General features: G+C 38.7%; 1 protein-coding gene across 1 annotated transcript; it reads left to right on the top strand.

Annotated features, from left to right (window-relative positions):
• Positions 1-419: 419 nt before the first annotated feature.
• LOC135210547 (WD repeat and FYVE domain-containing protein 3-like) lies at positions 420-25266 on the top strand. Its single transcript, XM_064243412.1, has 7 exons — positions 420-525; positions 12125-12240; positions 13735-13974; positions 14161-14375; positions 14565-14700; positions 14939-15133; positions 25171-25266. The coding sequence occupies exons 2-7, from the start codon at positions 12130-12132 to the stop codon at positions 25264-25266; spliced, it is 993 nt and encodes a 330-aa protein (XP_064099482.1). The 5' UTR covers positions 420-525; positions 12125-12129.
• The last annotated feature ends 41 nt before the right edge of the window (positions 25267-25307 follow it).

The raw sequence follows: 25307 nt of genomic DNA, 5'->3' as shown, positions 1-25307 counted from the left end.
GTAGGATCAATTGGTCACTCAATTCCTTTGACACACGGGTGATGCATAGGGCCTTGATAAATTCTTGCCACTGAGAGATTAATGATAAGCATGTAGGGGTGTTTTATGCTGTATATTGCACTTGAATTGAGTCATTCTATTTCCAAAATGATTGCATCCAGTAGATAATACAGTACTACTCATGTTTTCTGATTTTACTAATGACTGCAAACTGGCTTCTTTTCATGATTAGCTATATGGTATATTTTCTTCATTTTTCTTCAGTCTGAATTTCCTTTTGTCAGCAACTGCATACATGTGTATGAATGACAGCCAGGTACGTCTGTTAAAAGATGACTTTTTTTTCTTATGTATTCCAGGTGATAACGTAAACCTTGAGGAGCGATTAGGCTTTTGGGTTATGGAAGCATTGAACGCACCTTCTTTCTGCTAATAGTCAGAATGCTGCTGTCTTCCGTGAGTCTGGAGGAGCTAAGTGTGCAGTAGCTCTTGTGCCTCATCTTGAATGCCGACTTCAGGCTCTAAGTAAGTTCACTGACACATTATACATTAGGCTCCATTTATGTCACCCTGTGTAAAGCAACTGAATCTTGTGCTTAGGATTATTTATCTGCCACAAGTAGAGGAATAGATGCATCCCAGCTTATTAATGCATAAATAAGAGAGAGAAAAAGGAGATATTTGTGTTCTGCATATCATGTCAGTGTTTTAGAAGAGATTGTGCTTTCATTACATGAAAATTTTCCTCATGAGTGTGTTTTGACAAAAAAATGATCCATACTCTGTTGCAATAGTAGAGGGGGCTTTGACTGAAATTTGGTTCAGTTAGGTGAGGATAGTTTTGTATGTGTAGCTACCAAATAATTTCAATACTGTTGATTTTAATTTTGAAGTGAGGGTGAGAAACAGTTTTCCATTGATATTTTGAAGCTAGGAGTTGTAGCACTTTGGTTAATATGACATTCTTATATAGTAAAGTTCCCCATATGCAAATAATTAGAGCCTACTGTAGATGAGGTAGAAGAATGATATATGGCTAGAATAGGCCATGGTAAAGGATTTCATAAATCACATGCTAGTCTTGTCTAATCGGCAAGTGTTGCACATTCTACACATGAAAGGACTTGATATAACATATACATTTACTAACAGTTTATGTACAAAAGGAATAAATTCTTTGTTTAGAATGCTGTACTGCCTGATGGTAAAAGAATCATATTCCAGGATATGTACAGATATGATAATAGTATTTGTAAGTGATACAGGACCTAGAAATGATTCCTTTGTATGAAATAATATTAGTATTTGTAATAGGTTATGAATAATGAAATAGTCTTGTTAAAAGAATGTCATCAGATCATTGACATCAACTGTTCTTGCAAGTTACAGTATTTAGCTTATGAATGCTTCATCTAAGCTTGAACAGTCAACTAACTAGGGCAATGATTATTGAGAAATTACGTAAATCTTAGATAGTCATGTATGTACTTAAAATATATGGCTTGTTGTTGAGTCATTGGGTGTACTTTTAACTTAATTTACAATAGATTTTGAGACTATTCAAAAGTGATTCAAGGAGAGAATGTATTTTTGCTTAATTTCCGGGAAGGTTAGGACGACAAAATTTCAGTATTCTGTCATTAACCCGAGAAACTGATACAAGCCTCTTTAGCGGCTGCATGGAGAACTGCTATAAGCCTCTTCAGAGCGCCATTTTCTATCTTTTTTCCACAAATTCCCTCATAACATTGTTTAACTTGAATTATTTTTTCATGATAAAAATATTTCTCTAGTAAAAGTTTTAATGTTTAGAACTTTATTTTATTCATATATATTTACGTACGTATAATAAAGAAAGGGAAATTCTCCATAGAACAAAATTTAACTTTTACGCAAGGGAAAATACTGAAATGTTGTTCTTTTCAGTCAAGACTTGTTTTTATGTTAATATATTAGAAACATGTGCCATAAAAAAATCATATATAATAGCATACTTACACACACACATACATAATATCACAACATAATATCCTGCTCACCAAGGGAAATAAAGGCGCGGCAAACTCCCAAAACCTACGTCAGCACGCGGTTGTTTAGTGCAAATTACGGTAACACTCCCGAATGTTTTTTTTTTTTTTTTTTTTTTTTGAGGGGTGGTGAAATAAAATGTAATAAAACATAACAATCAGTTTGAGTTACCATGATAGTAATTGTTTATATTGTATTGGGTATGTGTAAACCTCTATTTTGATAACAATGAAAGCGACTTACGTATTGTTTGTTATTCAGAGAGAGAGAGAGAGAGAGAAAATAGCCCTTTTTATGAAATATGAAATGTCTATATTAATTACGTATTTCCATATTGGAGGGGTTGCTGTGGTAGTGTTTAACACTCGCCCCAGTTTTATACCGACACCTTTTATTTAGGTGAGCGAGTCAGAGACTTCTGACATGTCCAATTTAGCAGTTCTCTGGTATATAGCAATATTTTACTAGAAATAGTGCTAAAGAGGACACATTTCACGGAGCGACACGGCTGAGCCCAGAAATAGATTTTCCTACGTCAAAATCCCTTTTTTGCACATTCCTACAATAGGTGGTGGTTGTGGTTTTGGTATAGTGCGTATTATAAATAAAACAAAAGCAAGAATAAGATTAAGTAAAAACCTATTGTATTTACTCTGACTGATCTCAAATGACCCCATAGGTCTTAAGTTTATGTAAAGTTTATTCAAATTTTATTTACTACGTTTATTTATAAATTCACCTTCCCAATAACATCAGAATTAAGTTTTTTTTACATACTTACGATAATTGATTTTTTTATGTAAATTAAATATCAAAGTATTTTATTTGTTACACATATTAGTATATGCAAAAGACTAAGAGATTGCATCATTTACTCCATTTTGTTCCTTCAAATATGATAGGTGATTTTTATTATTGAACTTATAAGTAACAAAGATAGAATTTTGAAACTTGTAAGTAATAAAGATCGAATAGTCTTAAATATGATATATATACATACTTTACAATAATAGCAATGGTTAATAATAATTATTGTATGATTAGATAAATAAAAAAAATACCCACGAAGCAAATAAACTATTTGTAAACAGTAATTGCTGCTATTGCAACTAGAAAGAGCATTCATTTTTCGAGAACAGAAAAAAATTCTATACTCAGGATTTTAAAATATAAAAGGGATTTTGACGTAAGGAAAAATCTATTTCTGGGCGATTGGCTCGTGTCGCCAGCGAAATATCCTTTAATCTATTATTTCTAGGGTAAAATGTACTAAAACACATACCAGAGAATAAATAAAATAAAGAAAAAGGTCAGTACAACTGACTCGCTCACCCTCCAAGAGGGTGTCGGTATGAACACTAGGCGAGTGAGACCACTACCACGAGCCAAAAACCAATAGAAATCTCCCACAACAAAAACCCTCCATGAGGAGAGCCGACCCACAGAGTGAGCAGCTCGTACTACTACTACTCCATCCCATGCTGCCGACTGCTGCGCCTCTGGTGCCATCCTGCAAGTTAGCAGACAATCTTGGGCGAAGGGATGGGTAGGGTGGGATTTCGCTGGCGACACGAGCCAATCGCAGAAATAGATTTTTCCTTACGTCAAAATCCCTTTTCTGGGGCTCAGCTCGTGTCGCTGCGCGAAATCGTACCAGAGAAATAGCACAAGATTGTAAACAAAAGTAATAAAATAATTCAGAATAGGTCTCAAATAAAAAATAATGTAAATATAAAAAGGAATATAATTGCTAAAAAGATACAAATACACAGTGATACAAAATAGAAATATGCTTAAATTATCCTTAATTCTAAACATGTTTCTTATCATAAGATAATTTACATATGTACAGAGGTAAATTGGCTTACATGTAACAAAATAGTATCTGTGTAAAGGCATGTATCAAAAATATAATAGCAATTAAAGCAATCAAATATTAATATATAAGGAATGCATATGACTTAATATACAAAACCCGTAACCATTACAAATGAGATGTATCCCCTAGCATAAAAATAAGGGGTAACATCATGAGATCAAAATACATAATCATCTGTGAGTGTCCCTGGCAAAAAAGTAAGGGGCACCCACTACATCATCATAAAAGCAGCTAAGACACCAGGTGAATGTAAATGAACACGGTAGGAATAGACGAACTGTTGGGTGAAGCAGGTAGAAAGGAGGACTGAATCTTCTACTACAAATTAACTAGAGTCAGGGGAAACTATGTTTCCCGCTGCTACTGCTGAAAATTTCAGAGCTTCCAAGGACTTAAGGTAATGGCGTTTGAACACTGTCGGCGATTTCCATCCGGTATACTTTTCAACTCATCGAAATTCATGTGTTGGAAATAATTAATTGAGGTGGCCACTGCCCTAACATCATGTGCTTTCGGGAAAGAGTCAGGATTGGCTTGCTTAATAAAGTACAGGATTTGCTGCCTGATGCCTTTAATGGATAAAGTACCACCTTTTTCCCTCTTAAAGAGGGGACCCGATGAGGATGAGGAGGTCCTAGACAGAAAGGCTCGTAAGGTTGTAACTGGGCAAAGAGATACATCTTGTGGAAGGGGTAGTACCTTCCAAGGTTCCCACCTCATCAAAGGATCTTCATTCTTTGCTAAAAAGCTACGTTCCGGAGAAAGTAGTACTTCCCCTGTGGGAAGGAATTGGATATGATCCGGATCTCTGGATAAAGCCGACAGTTCTGAAATTCTTGCTCCTGAAGCTAAGCTTAATAAAAACAGGGTTTTCCTTAAGAGCATTATAAACGAGCATGTGTCATTATCGGTTTCTGAAGCCAGCTTTAGAACATCGTTTAAGAACCATGAAACTGACGTAGGCCTTACAGAAGGTCTAAGTCTAGCACATGCCTTAGGAATAGACGAGAAGTAGGAATCGGTCAAGTCTATGTTGAACCCAAATTGAAATATCTTTTTCAAGGCTGACTTGTTTGTCGTAATCGTGCTAGCTGCTAAACCTTTTTCAAATAAGGATCTGAAGAAGGATATAGCTGAATTAACTGTCATGATTCTGATATCAGATTCTCTCAAGAAGATTGCTAACTTTTTGACAGCAGCATCATACTGTCTCAAAGTTGAATCCCTTTTATCGGATTCCAAGAAGAGAATATTCTGAGGGTCAATATTCGCATCTCTTTTTGCCGCAAACTTCATGAAATCCATAAAGTTAGGGTTTTGAGAATCCCTGAGGAAGCGAACACAGTCTTCGTTTGTACTGACTGGGAGAGCCTGGGATTGGGTATCCGAAGAGGACGAAGGCCCAGCTCTAGAATTAGGGGATACCAATTGCTCTTCGGCCAGTCTGGGGCTACTAGAGCCACTTGACCCTTGAACGTCCTGAGTTTGTTTAAAACTTTCATAAGAAGATTCACTGGGGGGAAGACATAAATCTTCTTCCAGTTGTTCCAGTCTAGAGCCAGGGCGTCCGTGGCGTAGGCCAGAGGGTCCAGGTTGGGGGCTACATAACAGGGGAGTTTGTGATTCGCTTGAGATGCGAAGAGATCCACCTGTAGCCCTGGGACTCTTTGAAGTATCCATTGGAACGAACTGTTGTCCAGTGACCATTCCGACTCTAGGGGTACTGATCGGGATAACGCGTCTGCTATGACGTTTCTCACTCCCGCTATGTGAGTGGAGGAGAGATGCCAACTGAACTTGTCTGCCAGGGAGAAGATGGCTACCATCACATGATTTAGATGACGTGACTTGGAGCCTCCTCTGTTACAATGTACTACCACTGCGCTGTCCAGAACTAGCTTTATGTGGGAGTACTTTGGTGGGCGTAATCTTTTTAGAGTCAAGAACACTGCCATTGCCTCCAGTACGTTTATATGGAACTGACTGAACTGAGGTGACCAAGTCCCTTGAACCTTTTGGACCTGGGAATACCCTCCCCAGCCGCTTAAGGACGCGTCTGTGTGGATGGTAATTCCTGGTGGAGGGAACTGAAGTGGTACTGACACTGACAAATTCTTGACTTTCGCCCACGGCGAAGACGATTCTTTAGAATCAGAGGGACTGAGGATAGTTTGTCCCTGGACCTGACATTTGCTCGTGAGCGCCAGATTCTGGTTAGGTCCTTCAGTTTGGCTTTCATTAAGACGTTCGTCACTGAAGCAAACTGGAGAGAACCCAGGATCCTCTCCTGAGCTCTCCTTGATGCCTGTTTGTGACTTAGAAATTGTTTGACTGACTTCGCTATTTCTTTCCTTTTGGTTGATGGAATCGACAGAGTATGGAGGATAGATTCCATTGAATGCCCAGCCACTGAAAGACTGACTCTGGAGTGAGTCTTGACTTGGTCCTGTTTATCTGAAGCCTAGATATTCCAGGAAACTGAATCACTTTCAGTGTGGCTCTGTTGCATTCTAGACTGTTGAAGCCCAGATCAACCAATCGTCGAGATACGCTACTACCATAATCCCTTGTGATCTGAGTTGTTGCACTACTGCTTCCGCTAGTTTCGTGAACACCCTGGGTGCCACGTTGAGTCCGAAGGGAACTACCTTGAAGGAGAATGCCTGGTCTCCTATCCTGAAACCCAGATACGGACGGAAGTGTCTTGCAATAGGGATATGATAGTAGGCGTCTGTAAGATCGATAGAGGTGGTGACTGCCCCACAACGGGGAAGTAAGGTCCGCACCTGTGAGATCGTGAGCATCTTGAACTTGTCGCAGCGGATGGCTAAGTTTAAGCGGGACAAGTCTAAGATTACCCTTCTTTTTTGTGAGCCTTTCTTTGGCACGCTGAACAAGCGACCTTGAAATTTTAATCTCTTGACTCTCGCTATAGCTCCTTTCTGAAGGAGGTCCTCTGCGTACTCTGTCAATTCTTTGGAAGGAAGTTGACGGAAAGGTCTGGATGGAGGTGGGTTCGTCAACCAGCTCCAACCCAGGCCTTTTGACACTATGCTCTGAGCCCATTCGCTGAAGTTCCACCGATGGCGAAAGTGAACAGCCTCCTCCTACCTGAAGTTCTTCATTGGCTTTGGTAACCACCTCGGCCTCCTCTGAAGTGCTTTCCCCTGTTAAAGGGGCCTCCCGATCCTCTCCCACGAAAGGAACGCTTACCTCTGCCTCCTTACCGAGCGGTCATACTTCTGTGAAGCTTGACTCTCGAAGGCTTGATTGTAAGCTGGAGAGATGGCGTAAGAGGTGGAGGGCTGAGGCTGAGGGGATATCACATAAATTGGCTGTGATTGAGCCTTAGAGGTGGAAGGTTGGGCTGTTTGCACTAAGGGCACCGTTGGAACTTGCTGAGGAAAGCGTGGCTGCTTTTTCTGGTAAGGGTGGAAACGCCTAGGTTTCTTCTGTCCCTTACCTTTAGGAGTTATGTCTTGTCTTCTCTTAGCTGTAAGGCCCCAACGGTCCTTAAGGCTCTGGTTCAGCCTCGTAGCCTCTGACTGAACTTCCTTCACCATAGCTTCTGGGAAGAGATCTGCTCCCCAGATGTTAGACGAGAGCAACCTATTCGGTTCATGTCGAATGGTTGCCTCTTGTAGGACATGCTTCCTACAATTCATTCTAGCAGTGGCAAACTCAAACATATCCGACTGTACCGTTTGAGTCAGTGCTTTGGTCATGAGCTTAAAAAGCGGCTCTGAACCATAAGCTATGGTTGCTACCTCGGACATAGCCATAGAGTTAATTGATCTGGCTAGTCGCGATTTTGCGTCAAATTCAGCCTGAATAAGGCTATCTGGGAGCCTGGGTAGCTTTTCACCAAACTGCTCCATAGCACAGTCCGGTTTGAGTTTGCCAGCTGAGAAGGTGTTTGGCAAGTCCTCCCACAATTCTCCGGCTGAAGGGAGCAACGGAGATGTGGGATCTGCTTCCTTCAATTGAGGCATGGGTTCCCCCTTCTGGGCCGCTGGGATGGTAGACCTCGTGATCTTTGTCAGGAACGGGAGCGGGGTACTCTCATCCATTGTGAAAATGGTAAAGGGACTCTTGAAAGGTTGTATCCTGGTATTGGAACAATCCATGTCCTCTAAACATCTGAGCCATTCTCTCTGAGCCTGGTCTCGTGAATAGAGGACTGTCTCCTTAGGTACCCTATCATCCCGAACCATGGCTGAAGCTGTAAGCCTTGCGTAGCCTATGAACGGAGGCTGGAGGTCTTCCGGGAAGAACTCGAAGTCCTCTATCCTTCGAGTTCCGAATTCCGGTATGGAAATGAGACCGTCTTGGAAGGGGGCGTATGACGCTACTCTCCATGGATTGTTCATCGAGAACGGAGGTAGTGAGTCATACGGAGGAAGCTGAGTTCCGCTCGTATTGGAAAGTGGAGGAGAGGCTAGGGGGGCTTCTCTCAGTCCGGCTATAATGGAGTCTTGGGAAGTAATCCTATCCGACAGACGAGAGATCATTTGCTCCATGCTACTCTTTAGGGACCCAACCAGGTCGCCCACCTGTTGCAACAGGCCAGCATTGGAGTCCAAGGCCGGAGCTGCTGCGGAGGTGGATGGGTGGCTCTGAATCGGAACCAAGGGTAGCGGAACTGGTGACTCTGCCGGGGTGCGAGATCTCTCTCTGGAGGATTTACTCCTCGAGGACTTAGAGCCGGAGCTAGAAGTTTTAGACTTGTCTGCTCCGGGATTCGCAGCCGGAGACTTACGTGAGGAGGATGACGCCGAAGTCGACTTCTTAGACGACGACGACGTCTTAGACAAGGATTTCACTGCTTGACCCTTGACCTTAGGTCTAACCGAAGCGTCAGGAGGAGTATATAATTCATCACCTGTAAATCCTTGGAAGGATGGAGAGGTTGCGGAGTAGAGAAGAAACAGTCACACCCAAGGGTGACCCTTGGGTGTCCACCCTACTTACCTCGACCAACAGGTCGTCTACACCTACCATAGGTTCTACATTAATATCTAAAGTCGCGACGTCTGTGGAGATATCCTGGTCTTGATCAGTTAATGAGGCAGCCAGCTGTTGTTGGATGAAGGCGATAGTAGGGGCCGCCTCTACTGGGTCGACGTATCCTGTCGCCTTGCCCCCGGGGAAGATTAACAGCGCCAACCGCTTCTCCAAGATGTAGGGCATACCCTTGGCGGCGTTCTTCCCAAAACCGCCGACCCAGGCCCGCAGGGTTGCCAGTGCGGTATCCTTCACTGCCGGCGCCTGGAAGAGAGGGCGTAGGTTAGATTTAAGAATCACTTAAACTAAACTTAAATATAACTTAAACTTAGATGCCTTAAGTTAAAGTGGATGATGAAACTTAAGCACTAAAACAGAAGCGGAGCAGCTACCGGAGATGGAATACTCACCCCTTCTAAAAGCTGGCTCACCAGATCGTAACATATGGTACACGTCTCATGGTACCAGACCTGGATGTCCCCGTGCAGAGTCGCGCATGGAGCATGGGACCGGCAAACTTCGTGTCCACATGGGTCCTGAAGTGTGGCGGCGCATCCCGGATGCTCACAGTTGGTGGCCTGTAAGTGGGAAGACACATGAGTATCTTAAAGAATCACACTTACAGGCTAAAGGACAGAAGAACTCCGTTGCATGCCGGAGCTCGGAAAAAATTTGGGCATAACCCCCCCCTGCCCCGCCTGAATAGGCTATAATCCCGGAGATATCCGGTAAAACATGTAAGGGAGGGGGGAAAAGGTTTAAGGTACTTAAGATAAACTTATAGTTAATCTAATAACTCTTAAACCTAAAACTCAAACGAACCGGAGCAAGTCCAGTGCGTAGCGGAGTGTAGTAACTCAGCAATACGGTAAGGTTAGCAGGGACCCACTGTATGTTCCGGTCCACCCTACTGGGTGGACAAACAACTTCCCGCTGGATGCCAGGACTCCGATCATGAAAGGAGACCTAGCAAGGTCGGGAAGAGCGAGGAGACAAACAGGCTCGAGCGAACCGGAGCGACAAGGAAGCAACGGATGGGGGGAAAGGCCAGTACCCCCCATCACATCACTACCGGGCCGGACCGAGAAGCCGGAGAGGTCGCGTCCAGTCTGGGTCTGTCCCGTCTCCCTGGCCCCTCCGCCTGGGGGGAGAGAGGGAGGCATGCTCGGGTATGAGGAGCGAGCGTGGGCAGACCGACCCACCCTCCCCCGACTCTATGGAAGAGCGGGAGGAGGGGGGAAGGGACTGGGCAGGCGTCTGGCTGTCTCGTGATCGCGTAGTGACCACGAGACGGTAAGGCTAAAATAAGACAACTAAACCTAGGACCAACCAACTGATCAGAGAGATGCTATCGGGAAGCAACTGAACTGAAAAGCGGTAGCATAGAGACCCACTGGGCCAAAACCGACTGATCAGAGAGATGCTATAGGGAAGCAACCGAACTGATGAGCGGTAGCATAGGCTCAAGGAGCCAGGACCTAGGCTAAGCCAGACGCCCAACTAACCTAACCATAACAAAATACATGGTATAATAAAATAAAATAAAAGAAAGAAAACAATAAAGTAGGAGAAAAAATCCAGGAGTGTACGACTAACCCGAAGGAAAGTCTACCACTCAAAGCTAGTCAGAGGCCGATACTAAGAGCCGGGACTAGGGTCTGGAAAGAAGAAGCCTACATAAGGTAAAAGACATGCATGCATGACAAACCTGAGTAGACAGTACCCTAAGTAAAACGGATAATAAATATAGAGCGTACATAGAGAATGGGATGTTCTAGGTATGGGAGACCGAGAACGAACCCACCACGCGGCAGAACCATGCTGCCATGCTTCCGACCCCGAGTTAGTATTTATACCTAAAAAACGGCAAATACTGACCGAGGGCCGGAAAAAACCAATTAACCATAAATACTGAGTACTTAACTTAGCTGCTGCAATAGCTGCACGCTCCATCATAGATAAATCCAACGAAAGGGCACAAAAAACACAGAGAGAAAAATATCACGTCTGCTCGTGAGGTGCTAACTGAAAAGGATGACCACCAGAGGCGCAGCAGTCGGCAGCATGGGATGGAGTAGTAGTAGTACGAGCTGCTCACTCTGTGGGTCGGCTCTCCTTCATGGAGGTTTTTGTTGTGGGAGATTTCTATTGGTTTTTGGCTCGTGGTAGTGGTCTCACTCGCCTAGTGTTCATACCGACACCCTCTTGGAGGGTGAGCGAGTCAGTTGTACTGACCTTTTTCTTTATTTTATTTATTCTCTGGTATGTGTTAGTACATTTACCCTAGAAATAATAGATTAAAGGATATTTCGCGCAGCGACACGAGCTGAGCCCAGAAAGTAATTTTCATTCTTGTTACACTCTCCGATATACAGTACAATACGTAATTTGTTATGGTTACTTGTCAAAAATAGGATAAAACATCACGACATAACAAGGAGTAAAAATACGCTTTCCTCTAATGAGCCCAACAAAGCCCAGTGATACCCAGCTCCCTCCCCACCCATGAATGACAACTGACCGACCCGATACCCGTGTTACTACCGCACCACTTATTCATCGGTCAAAATGCCATGTCGCACAATAAAAGTAACTTTGATGGCTTATAACAAAATAACAAAGTGAAAGAAAATATATTTTGTTGACACATGCACGAAGTAATTACGAAACCGTTGGTAGAATTATGTATTAGATTCTGAAGAGTAGCATTTTTGTTAAGATAGCCGCTACACCGTACTGTTGTAAAATGATATTGACGCATTTCTTTGGTTAATGTTTGATAAATAAGCCTTAGACTTTGTCAGCCTTCATATTTGCACACATAAAGTAGATAGGTGTTATGCTGTTTAGCTAAAATGGAATGGACTGGGTTGGGTGCCTAAGTTTCAGTCTTTGATATTCTACCTAAATCTTATATTTGCTTGCATGAGAATTTCAGATATTAAAAATAAGATATTCAGGACCTTTGTACAGTGCATGGTGTAACCTATTTCAAGAGTGGTTCGCGGTATTCATATGTTGTATTATTGATTTTTATAACAACTATTTTACATTTCCTTTGTTTTTCTTTACCACTTTGACTACAAATGTTTGTTTTATGTGTACTGCTCCAGTGTGTCATGTGTTTTCTGTGGGGAAGAAACTATTTTTTCCCAAATTTTTTTCCATTATGTATTATACTAAAGTGTCTTTTTTTATTATTATTTAAAACAGGTGTTATGCAGCAGCTGATTTTAGCAAGTGGAAGTGATGATGACATGGGATCTCTCTTAGGTTTGCTACACTCAGCTCCTCCAATCGAATTACAGCTTAAAATAGATATCCTCAAGGTAATTTTATTTTTATGCAAAGGATCAGAAGTTTTTGCTACTGGAAGTTTTATCAGTTGGTTTTAAAACTGCTTATGTTATTGCTTTTTGAGTCATGGAAACAAAACCAGTTCTATGAGCTTTTCCACAGTAGAGCTCATAGTTGATGTTCTCCTTAGGATGTAATGAGAGCACTAAGAAAATAGACGAAATGCTGTAAAATTGACAGGCAAGGTGATTTCTCTGTTAAGTAACCTTTGGTCAGTTTGAATTCTGAATGTCTTCAGTATCTCAAGTGTATGGGTTGATGTTGAAGAAATGCTTCATGCATTTTTAAATGCTGGGTTGATGTTGAAGAAATGATTCATGCATTTTTAAATGCTTGCTTACTGCAAGAAACGAAGGAGTGTACTGTAAGAAAATATATGGAAATGGTTACTTGAAGAAAGTACATATGTGAACAGTTTGGATGGCAGTTGGGTTGTGGACAGAACTCGGGACTAGAAAATCATCACAGCTCCATCTGAGAGATGACCGATTATCCACTTTTTCAGTTTTTATTGAAAATAATTAATCTTATTTGATGGGCAGGATTCATGGGTGATTTGATCTTGTCAATGATTATTTTAACGCATCCTTGTCCTGGTGGCAATTTTGGTACATATTACCATCAAGGTTTTCAGGGCTGTTCCTTCAGTACAGCATCAATTCACTGTAGTTCTGATTTAAATGGTTAAAGGGCCATGTGGAACAAAGTTATAGCTTTCTGTAGTGTTTGTAAATGGTATTGACAAAGCTAAGGGAACCCATGATATGATAAGGCTGAGAAATAAAAAAGTATCATTGCTAGCCCTTTTTGTGTGTGGAATAGAGGGTGGAGCATTCTTCAGGTATCCTTGAAAGGTCTTGAAATCTTCCTCGGTCATTATCTGATTCAAGACTTCTCCTTAACGTGTATTGGGAGGTTGGTGTGGAACTGCTAACCTCATACTATAGAACAACCCATCTCCTCCCACCAAGGATATGAGGAGGAGGAGTAACAACACATGCTGATTCCAGTGCCTTGAAGTGGTATGCCCTCACTTTTACTTTGAGGGGATGTTTAATTATCTCTGAACTTGACGTGCCACCCACAGGAGGAAGCCATACATGAGCACTTTAGACAAGGTCACACCCTAACCTGCCTGAAATTAATAAAAGCTAAAGATATAATCAACTTGACAGCTGACTAGCATTGCCTGAAATTCAGTTAAGCATAGTGGATCCATCAACAGGACCCCTCAGACATCATGCAGGGGCACTTAATGATCCCTGTGGTTTTGTATTGGAGGCATGTGATTAACATGATAAACAGTTCATTTAGGATTGGTTTTATTGGTTATGCAGTGGTGTGTAACACTAATCTTATTTTGTAGTAAACTGATATAATTTATTAAGGATGAATTAGAAAAAAATTGTTGTAATATCTTTTCTAAAAAGGTGGTCATTATATAAGAAAATTGTTTATTGTTTCAGTCTCTTCTGGTGTGTCTGAAAGAGTCTCATAGAACAAGGACAGTTTTCCGCAAAGTTGGAGGCTTTGTCTATGTCATGAGTGCATTGGTCAGCTTAGAAGGAAGCTTAGGAGATGTGATGCCCACAGTTTGGAGTACTGTTCCTTCCCGTCAGATTCTGACTCTTTTACTAAATGTCTTTCACACATTAACAACTGCCATGAGATTTGAACCAGCCAATGCTAAATTCTTTCATCAGGAGGTGAGTATTACACATGAATGGTTTTATGTATACGTACTATTATATTTTTGCCTTTATATGCATTATGAGTAATTTTTCATTCTGTACAAGCAGTGACTTTATCAAAAAATGGGATAAGCTTAGTTCAGTATTATAGAAAGAAACAATCGGAATGTTGGTGAGATTTTATGGATATCAATTTTTCAGATTTGTTACACTAGTTTCTGTGATACTCTCCGACTCCTTGGTTGTTTTATGACTGCCACAAACATTCAAGACTCATCTAAAGATATTGTACCTCTTGGCCATGCTGATATGATCAATTTAGAAGATGGATCCTTAAAGGCGTGCGGTACCCTCGCAGATGGGATTGATTTCAACACATTCCATACGATCTTCACTACACCTATTCTTGAGTACATGTAAGAACAATTTCTTCTGTTTCATGTGTTGGAATAACGAGCTTTACTTTTATAAGTGATAAACAGTTTTGGTTATTGAAATGGAAAACTTGTTTTTACCAACATTAGAATGTTTTTGTCTGTTGGAATGTGGGAGTCATTTCACAGAAATAATTTAGATATTTTTTTTCTTTTTTGTATTTTGATCAGGCCACCACCTGAGATCCCAGTGTCTTTAGTGAGAGTGGTACAAATTCTACAGCTCATGTATCATATGGCTCTGGATGCTTTTGACAAGGCATCTGTTCCAAGTTTCACACCACCAAGCATTGGGACCTGTAATGATGTAAGTGGTTTTTACACATATTGCTGCTTTATACATAGTGACATCCGTTGGAAATGGCTGAAAGCACTTTCTCTTTAGCAGGCTTTTTTGGGTAAAATTCTCCACTTTTAACATCTTTAATGGTTCACATTGATTTTATAACAAGGATTTCTGTTATATTCTAATTTTTTATTTTCAAGAAAAAAGTTGTAGATGTTTCTTTTTGTGCTGATACTGATTCTTCTTTTTCATTTTTCAGAACAAAGTACTTGATATTTCACCCAGCAGTAAGCGACCAGTTGCTGGTTTGAATTTGGGACCAGCACCAACTGAGCCAGTAATTGTTCATTCTGGTGTGGTGACAGCTCTTCTTCATTTGCTTCCATCTATACAGCATCCATCCCATCCACAAATGGCATGTGTTCTTCAGTTGTATACGGCTCATCTGATAAAGGTAATGAAAAATGAAATGCTCTGTAGCCTTATCATCATTCATGTTTTTATGTCACATTTTCTCCTAAAGGAGGTACACTAAATAAGAAAAAATAGTTCTCTCATATCCTTTCCTGCCGTAGGCACTTTCTGCCTGAATTGTTATCTGGTTCATGTCTTCATTATGCCCTTTCTCAGAATTTTCTTGAATTCTTTAAAGGTCTTTATCCTGCTACTTCAACATTTTTTCTGCAACTGCTCTGCTTTCCTACTCAACGGATACTGAAACAAGCTAAAGTTGCTCGGGTGGATTGTCAGGAAAGGGCCTATTTCTTTACCTAATCTTTTCCTTCTTGGCTTTTTTTTAATTTCTAAATCAATTCTGACTGCCCTCCCCCAGTTGTTGTGGCACACTTGGTGGATTTTTTTTTTCTTACAAGGTGTGCTGGCTCTACCGTGTTGACCAGTTGCTTTAGGCTATTTTTGAATAACATAAGGTCAGCTTTTTTCATCCTTTTATTGAAATTATTTTAAATAACAAATACAGTTGTTGTTGATTTTAATGTTGTTGTTCTATTAACCCTCTTGCGCATAGGCTGAAAATATAAGGGTGTAAGGTACATGACTTTTCCCCTCGGGCCAAAAAGAACATGCGCATGGAAAAGTTTTTTGGTAAAATTCGAAACATCCGAACTATAACTGATATACGCTTCTGGTTAGTGTTATTATGTCGGCAAAATGATTGAATTATTTCCTAAAGCAATCAGAACATCTTTATGAGGCTTAGAAATAATAAAAACGATGTGATGATCGTGACATTTTTAAGAAAAATCGTTAGTTTGATTTTTGGAAATAATCATGAAAAAATATAATAATTAGGTTTGGGGAGTTGTTTGTTTTATACGTATCTAAATTGTGTAGAAATGTTTGATCTTTTACACGGAAACAATAATTTTGCTATAAATGTGTTTGCTAATGAGCTGTAATTGATTAAAAAATGCTCATTTTTTACGGAGTGCAATTTTCAGATTTTCCAACCTACATATGTTGACATTTTGTATGTTAGCTAAGTAAGCTAGTGGCTTTGGGTTTGCGTTTTCTTCGAGATTCATTATCTGTCGATCTAATGGCATCAGCTACATTTTCTATGATTGATGCTTTTTTTTTTGTGATTTTTCCCAAAAATGACTTACATATGACATGCCTGGCGCGTCATTTGTGCACTTACAGAAAAAATTTATTGACGCGCTACGCATCATCAGATCACGAGAGGGTTAGTTTTACTATGTTGATATGACTGGTAGTTAGATTTGCTTCTAATTTTCATTGTTAATTTGAATTCTTTTGCTAAATGCTTAGCTTACCCCTGGGACTGCTACTCATTACCATAAGAAAAATTACAGGATACTTTAATCACACAGATACGTATGTGAGGCTTTAAGGTTAGCAATTTGCCTTGATCTTCAGAGTTGGTGCCTGTAATTGTAATTTTATGTTTTTATCTCAAGCACTTGTAAGTAGCAAGGAGTTAAATTAATTAAACCTATTAACAAGGACCCCCCTCTTATTTTGGGACCACCTTGACGTGGTGAGGGGGCTCTCGAACCTCAGGAATCTCTTCCCAGGTTCGAACCCAAGAGTCCCATATGACATTATAATTTTCGAGTAAACTTATGTGGACCTTTCCATTTTTTGCCAAAATTTTTGAAAGCAAATAAATGAGAAACATATCATGGCTTAACGTGGAGTTAAATCCGAAGCTAAATAGTGAGAACTGTGGTAGATCCATCATCTACCCGACAATGTTCGGACCTGTTTTTCAGGCGGAACTATTCTGTGGAGCTGGACCACGGATCCAGGGGGCCTGGTTCTAGGAATAGAACTCTCGGCATTCTATCCAGTTTGCCCATAATGTGATTAGGATGGGGATAATTGTATTAACATAATACTCTTAGTCCTAGCAAGCGGGTTCTGCTACACTTGGGCCATACTAATCATGTTATGCCATCCCCTTTTGGGGTAGGGTAGGGATGCGGACATTTGGGAGTCCTTTCTCACTTGTGCCTTTGGCAGAAAATTTAACTTCGCGAAGGGCCAATGATATCTTTTCAAGAATTTTTTTGTGTGTGTGTGTGTGTGTGTGTGATGTTGTTAGTGTGTGTGTGTGTGTGGTGTGTGTGTGTGTTTGTGTAAAAACTCAAAATTTATGAACTGTGAAATAAATGATTTGAGTACCCCTGGGCCCCATGATGGAAAAACTACGGCACAGTTGATGACCATTGGCACGTCACTCCCGAATTCCTAGGTACTGCCACAAGTAGTGAAAGTACTATAAAAGATACAAAGGAACACCCTGTTCCAAGTAAAGCAGCAGAGCCAGAAAACCAAATAGAGTGCATAAATACAAAAGAAACAAACAAAAATAAATTGGTAAACTCCAATATCGTAACAATGGAACCATATATGATGAACAATAATTCTGAATTAGAGACAAATAATCCTCTCAGCAATACAGAAAAATATAAAATCATAATAGACAAGCAACATACATAAAACAAGGACCAAAAACCAAAGAAACAAAAATTACCGACTTAATCCACATTGGTACATTTTGATGACCTCTTTGGACCAGATAATTGGTCAAGATTTCTAGTCCTCAAAGCTGACAACAAAATCTCAGCAGCGATGCTAGAAAACAAATTACTTAACATATATCCAACACAAGACATGGAATGCAGACACATCAAGGACAATGAATGGCTTATCCAAGTAACCAATAAAAAGCAGTCCACTGCCTTTTTAAGTATAACAGAAATAAATAATATAAAGGTAATAATTACAAGCCATGAAACATTGAATTATGTACAGGGTACAGTCATCCTACCCAATAGCGAGCAGGAGCTTCCTTCAAAACAACTATTGCTAGACTCCCTAAAATTGAGATATAACAATATCCACGATTTAGAAATATACTCTATTTCAAGTAGGAAAGATAAAAGTAAAATATCAACATTGCCAAAATAAAATTTACAGGCCAAGACTTACCATTTAAAATAAAAATTCTTGGACAAAATAGAGAAGTTCGTCCTTTGTTCCTAAACCATTACAATGTACACAGTGCTCAAGGTATGGACACACATACAAAAGATGCCGTAATAAAGCTATATGTGCAGTCTGTGCATCAGATGACCATACCACTAATTGGAACTGTAAACAATCAAAATGTATTAATTGTGGACTAGCCCATCACGCAAAATATAAGGAGTGTTCATTTTACCAATATAACACAGAACTCAGTTGTTAATAAATAGGACAGGAATGTCAGTCATGGAAGCCAGACTTGAGCTAAAAGTAAGAGGCGTTAACAATCCATCCAAAACCCCCACCTTTTCAAATGTGACTAAAAATCAAGACATCAAACAGCACAATGACAAACAAGATAGTATAAACATGGAAACTGGATTTCATACCAATAATACTGAAACCCAAAATAAAAGTGATATTACAACAACCAATACCACCACCAACATAGATGATTCAGTTATCCATGGAAAAGAACTTCCAATAGAAGAAGAATTAAATAATGATGATAATCGAACTGGCAAAAAGAAAAGAATTCTAGAAAGAACCCACCTAAGGGAAAAAAAAAGTAAATATTGAAAATTACAATCAATCCAGAGAGACTCCAACTACACCAGGAGAACATTTTAAAAAAGATATTAAACTAACCTCATCACAAGTGGAAATACACAATTACCCTCAATCTCAATCAAACAGCCAACATCTGGACAGTAAAGATCACTCTTTACAATTTCCATCAAATAATACTAATGAAAATCATACCATTAAACCAAACCAAAATATAACTATCACCCCCCAACCATCCACAAGACCGAAATATCCCATTAACAACAACAAAACAAATAACCCCTCAAACCAACAGTCCTTATCACTACAGAAAAGGAACAATAGAATTACAAAACCAGAAATTTCTATAAGGAGTGTTCATTTTACCAATATAACACAGAACTTCAGTTGTTAATAAATAGGACAGGAATGTCAGTCATGGAAGCCAGACTTGAGCTAAAAGTAAGAGGCGTTAACAATCCATCCAAAACCCCCACCTTTTCAAATGTGACTAAAAATCAAGACATCAAACAGCACAATGACAAACAAGATAGTATAAACATGGAAACTGGATTTCATACCAATAATACTGAAACCCAAAATAAAAGTGATATTACAACAACCAATACCACCACCAACATAGATGATTCAGTTATCCATGGAAAAGAACTTCCAATAGAAGAAGAATTAAATAATGATGATAATCGAACTGGCAAAAAGAAAAGAATTCTAGAAAGAACCCCACCTAAGGGAAAAAAAGTAAATATTGAAAATTACAATCAATCCAGAGAGACCCCTCCAACTCAACCCAGGAGAACATTTTAAAAAAGATATTAAACTAACCTCATCACAAGTGGAAATACACAATTACCCTCAATCTCAATCAAACAGCCAACATCTGGACAGTAAAGATCACTCTTTACAATTTCCATCAAATAATACTAATGAAAATCATACCATTAAACCAAACCAAAATATAACTATCACCCCCCAACCATCCACAAGACCGAAATATCCCATTAACAACAACAAAACAAATAACCCCTCAAACCAACAGTCCTTATCACTACAGAAAAGGAACAATAGAATTACAAAACCAGAAATTTCTAAAGCTAGACCAAAAACTTCTGAACCAATAATTAACATTACCAAACATGCTTCATCTTGTGGTTGTAATGAATGCTTTGTAAGTACATATAACCAACTTAATACCAAGACAGAGGACACAGTACGAAATTGTATTGACGATTTTACCAAATTAAGGAGGTGCCTTTAACACACCAACATGAGAACGAATTATGTTCTGAATCCTTAAAATACAAAAAGGAAATTATAAAATAAAAAATAGACTTACCAATATTCAATTGTGAAAAACAAACAACTGCAGAATCTAATACACCAACATACAAATACAACGATTAAAAAACCACAAATAAATTCAAATGCATATAAACTACGAGATAAAGTAAAATCAGCAATCAATTTACAGAATTTAACACCAATTCCTCCCAATAATGGAATATAAAATCATTCAATGGAATATAAATGGTCTCTTAACCGACTACGTCTGGGTGTGAATTACAAAGAATCATACGAGACCACAACCCAATGTGCATATGTCTACAACATATAGGAAGTAACCCTACAAATATCCAACACTATAAAATTGCCTGTTATTCACCAACTGACGGTGGAAAATTAGGCACAGCCATATACGTTCATAATAGCATTACATATGAACCTTTCGACATACCATCTATGCCATATCAAATAACATCAATTAAACGGTATATGCCTGATAAAAGTAAAATACTATTTGTAATTTATATAACCAACCAAATTTCAATGCAAATTTCAGTGATTTTTCTGAACTTATTAGCAAAAGTATACAGGAACCACTACTTATAGTAGGAGATTTTAATGCACATAATCCATTATGGGATATTAATAACCCCACTGACACATCCGGAATCAACATAGAGAATACTATAATGAAACACAATCTGTATTGTCTCAATGAAAGCGAAGTTCCAACATATTTTTCAAATACACACCTAACCTTTTCTTCAATTGACATTTCATTATGTTCAAATGATGTAGCGGAGAAATTTGAATGGAACGTCCTAGACGATTCATACACAAGTGACCATTTCCCAATCATTCTGAACTACTTAAGTAATGTCAAAATATTGCCACCTACAAGATATAATATCCAAAAAGCTAACTGGGATAAATATTTCCTATACACACGAAACATACCACCATTCCCACATAATGAAGATCACAATACTACATGTGAATCCTTCTCAAACTTCATAATAAATGCTGCAGATAAAAGTATTCAAAAACCAAAACACATTCCACAAAATCCCCTGTCCCATGGTGGAATCCAACATTAACAACATTAAGTAAAATAAAACATATATTGAGTCGCAATCTAAACAGACTCAAAACTCGCCTTAAATCACTCAACAAAATGCCCTATAGTATAAACATATTAAACAAAATAGTTATAACAAACATAACAATTAACCACATTAAACCACTATATAACAAATATACAGCCAAATTTAGAAAAACGGTAATAGCTGAAAAAATTGCATCATGGAAGGAATATGTCTCAAACATATCTTCAAAACACATCCACAAGGGATGTCTGGCAAAAGATAAGGAAAATCAATGGAAAACATATAAGACCTCCAAGAAGTGCAATACATTTAAATGGAAAAATATACCATGATACTTATGAAATATCAAACATAATTGGGAAACATTTTGAAAACATCAGTGCTTACTCCAGCCTAGATACACATTTCAAAGTATCAGAAAACAAAAAGATAATACTCAATTTTGAAACTCTTGAAGACCTGGAATATAACTATATTTTTAACATGGATGAACTAGATAATGCCATCAACTCTTGTCATCCCTCTGCACCAGGATATGATAAAATATCATTTGAAATGATAGAAAAATTAGCTCCTATAGCTAAATCATATTTATTAAAATTTTACAATAGTATCTGGCTAAAACGTGTCTTTCCTGATAAATGGAAACATGCCATAATTATTCCAATAAACAAACCAGGAAAGGATGCAAGTAATCCATCCAATTATAGACCGATATCTCTAACAAGTTGCCTATGCAAAATCTTAGAAAAAATGGTTAATGCACGATTAACGTATGTAATAACCAAAGAATCCATTTTAACACCAACACAATCTGGTTCAGTAGCTGGCAGATCAACCCTAGATCCCTTAACACATTTAGAAGATCATATCAAAAAAGGCTTTGAACAAAAGAAATTAACAGTAGCTATATTTTTTGATATAGAAAAAGCATACGATACAACATGGAAACATAACATCATGCAAAAACTCCACTCCAGGGACTAAGGAGGCCACTTACCAATATTTATTAAAGAACTTCTTAAACAAACAGAACTTTTCAAGTAAGGCGTAGAAAAATTCCTACTCAGGTAAACCTATAAACTGGAAGAAGGAATCCCCTCAAGGTATGTCTTGAGCTGTACATTGTTTGCTTTAGCAATCAATGACATTACTATAAATTTACCAAGTGGTGTAAAAAACAGTTTATATGTTGATGACTTTGTCATTTACTATACGAGTAGTAATCTGAGACATGCTCAGAGAGTTCTCAGTACTGCCATTTCAAATATATGTAGTTGGGCAAATTCAGTTGGATTTAAATTTTCAACTGATAAAACAAAAGCAATCGTCTTCTACCAAAGACAAAAGGTGGATGAAGAACCAAACAATCAAACTGCATCTTTATAGCACTGAATACAATTTTGTACAAAAATCAAAGTATCTAGGAGTAATATTTGATCAACATTTAAATTGGAAAGAGCACATCAAATACATTAAAGCCAAGGGCATCAAAGCCCTTGCCATATTAAAAAAGTTATCACACACTAATTGGGGAGCAAAGCGAGACATTTTATTAATGATATATAAGGCAACAGTCTTATCCATAATAGATTACTGCTGTCCAATATATTCATCCGCCTCAGAATCTGCATTAAAATCTCTCGATGCAGTGCACCATGAAGGCGTGCGATTGTGCACAGGAGCTTTCCGATCGTCCCCAACAAACTCACTTTTGGTGGAGGCAGGTGTTTTGCCCTTAAAACATCACCGTAATTTAATAACAATACAAAGAGGTCTTTCAATGCAAGCAGGATCGTCTCCTGCAACTTACTGCTTCCAAAACTGTAATCAAGTAACAGCAGTTAATAGTACTAGCTCTTTCCCAAAAAGAGCTAGATACATAATGAACATACATAATATGAATCCAATTTTTCACCCACCAATGGAATTGCCACCACCATGGATTTTAAATAGAGTAAAGATATGTACCTCCCTGTCTTACCTACTCAAAAAACAAATGACAAGTACGGAAATGTACCGCCAACATGCTTTGGAGCACATTAGAAGAAAAGGCGACAAATTTATGATATATACAGACGGCTCCAAAAATAATGTTGAAGTAGGAGCATCTGCATATTCGAAAAATATGTTAAGTAAAAAAAGCCTACCTTCAATATCATCAGTATTTACTGCTGAAGTCACAGCCATACAGATGGCTCTAGATATGATATCTGAGGCAAAAGCAAGTGTCTCTGTTATTTTCAGTGACTCACGTAGCGCTATAGATTGCAATGAAAGACAGTATAAACCAGGAAACCAAATAGTACAGGAAATTCAAATAAAAATTCATCAACTCCTCCAATCAGGAATATCAATGGAAATATGTTGGATCCCAGCACATGTAGGAATAAAAGGAAATGAATATGCAGACTCTGCGGCCAAATTAGCCTGCACTATCCCTCCAACAATTTCATATGCCCCAGTGTCAGACTGGGTAAAATCAGTTAAAACATTAATTTACCAGGATTGGAAAGAAGAATGGGCCTCTGTGCCAACAACAAATAAACTTAAAAATATAAAAACTGAAGTCTATGCATGGAGGACATCCTCACAGGAGGAAAGAGCAAAAGAGGTGATCCTAGCAAGGCTACGTATAGGACACACAAGATTCTCACATGGTCACTTGATGTCAACACCACATGCTGACCCAGTGAAATGTAACAGATGTCAAACACCCATGACAGTACAGCATTTGCTTGTTGAGTGCCCAAATTGGACCCAGCAAAGATCTATTTATCTGCGGAGTTCGGAAATGAAAAATATTCTTGCGGAAAGCAGGGATTTTTCAATTAATAAAATCATAAATTTTTTAAATAAGACGGGTTTCTCAAATAAAGTCTAATTTTTTTTTTTTTTTTTTTTTTTTTTTTCTCAGGATTGATCCCTGAGAACCAGCCCGAGAAGAGTCTACTTGAGACTCAGAGGTCTGGAAAAACTAACACCTATTAATAATAATAATAATTAACAAGGAATCAAGTATTAAGATACATACTGTATTGAACTATATAAAGTGCTGTATCTGATAACCCCTTCATGCAAAAAGAATAAACTTAGGCAGTAGATTGAATACAAGAAACTGAAAACCAGTGTAAGCAGAAGAATGTTAATGGTTACTGGAAAGTAAAGAAAGGATGCTATGGAATATAGCAATATCAAATGTAACTATTATTGATGTCACAGGAAGTGCTCAGTATTGCAGAGAGTAGGACACTGCTGATTCTCATATTTGTAAGAGAAAATTGTAAGGAGGGGAGCAAACAAACTATATTGTACACTGTAGCAGGAAGGCAGGCTTTGGAGGAAATGAAGTATATCTTTTATGTTGGTAACTTATTCCATTACCAGTGCAGTAAGAAAAGTATATTGCAAAAACCAGGATGATATGAAAGAGACTATTTAGTAAGTTAGAGCATCTTTAATATCAGAATATGGACAAGATTTTGAAGAATTTTGAAGACAAACTCTTAAGATTCAGGACACAATTGGATTGGAAAGACCATGTTACAAATAAAGAGTTTGATGAGAGATGCCGTGTCCAATGGCTGGACATTAACCCTAGAGCTGAAGGATGGAGATGGTTGGAGCATGTGTATCAAGACAAAGACACATAAAAGGTCAGTGGGCATAGGTGAAGACATGGACTAGATGAGGTTTCAGGTGGAAAGCACAAAAGCAGAAGAAAATGGAGAGAAGCCACTCTTTAAAACCCCAATACGTAATGGGAAATGTCTTCAAAATAACTTTATTTTCTTTTTATGTCCTTCTGTATCATTACTTATAGATGTAAAGGACTTTGAAGTTGAATTTGCCATGTTTATTGTGGGAATGTTGCCCCCAGTTTCTGTAGGAATGTTTGTGTATTTCTGGTGTTTTTTTTATAGGCTTGAGGAATAAGTCCGCAAACATTTGTTCTCTGCTTCTTTGATCACGAAGTAGTTTGTTAGAAGAGAAATTTTTGACAGAAATTTTTTTTTTATTTCAGTCTTTGGTTCGGACTGAGCGCAATCAGCAGCTTATGTGTGAGAGCGGTTTAGTTGGAGATCTTCTCACCAGATGCTCGGTAGCGCTGGTCCAATGAAAAGTGCCCTCTACATGCACCTCTTCAGTATATATTGAACG

Source organism: Macrobrachium nipponense, chromosome 39 (assembly GCF_015104395.2).
Source record: "Macrobrachium nipponense isolate FS-2020 chromosome 39, ASM1510439v2, whole genome shotgun sequence".
Classification (NCBI taxonomy): Eukaryota; Metazoa; Arthropoda; class Malacostraca; order Decapoda; family Palaemonidae; genus Macrobrachium; species Macrobrachium nipponense.
The sequence above is the reverse complement of the archived record's forward strand: the minus strand, read 5'-3'. Positions and strand labels throughout refer to the sequence as shown.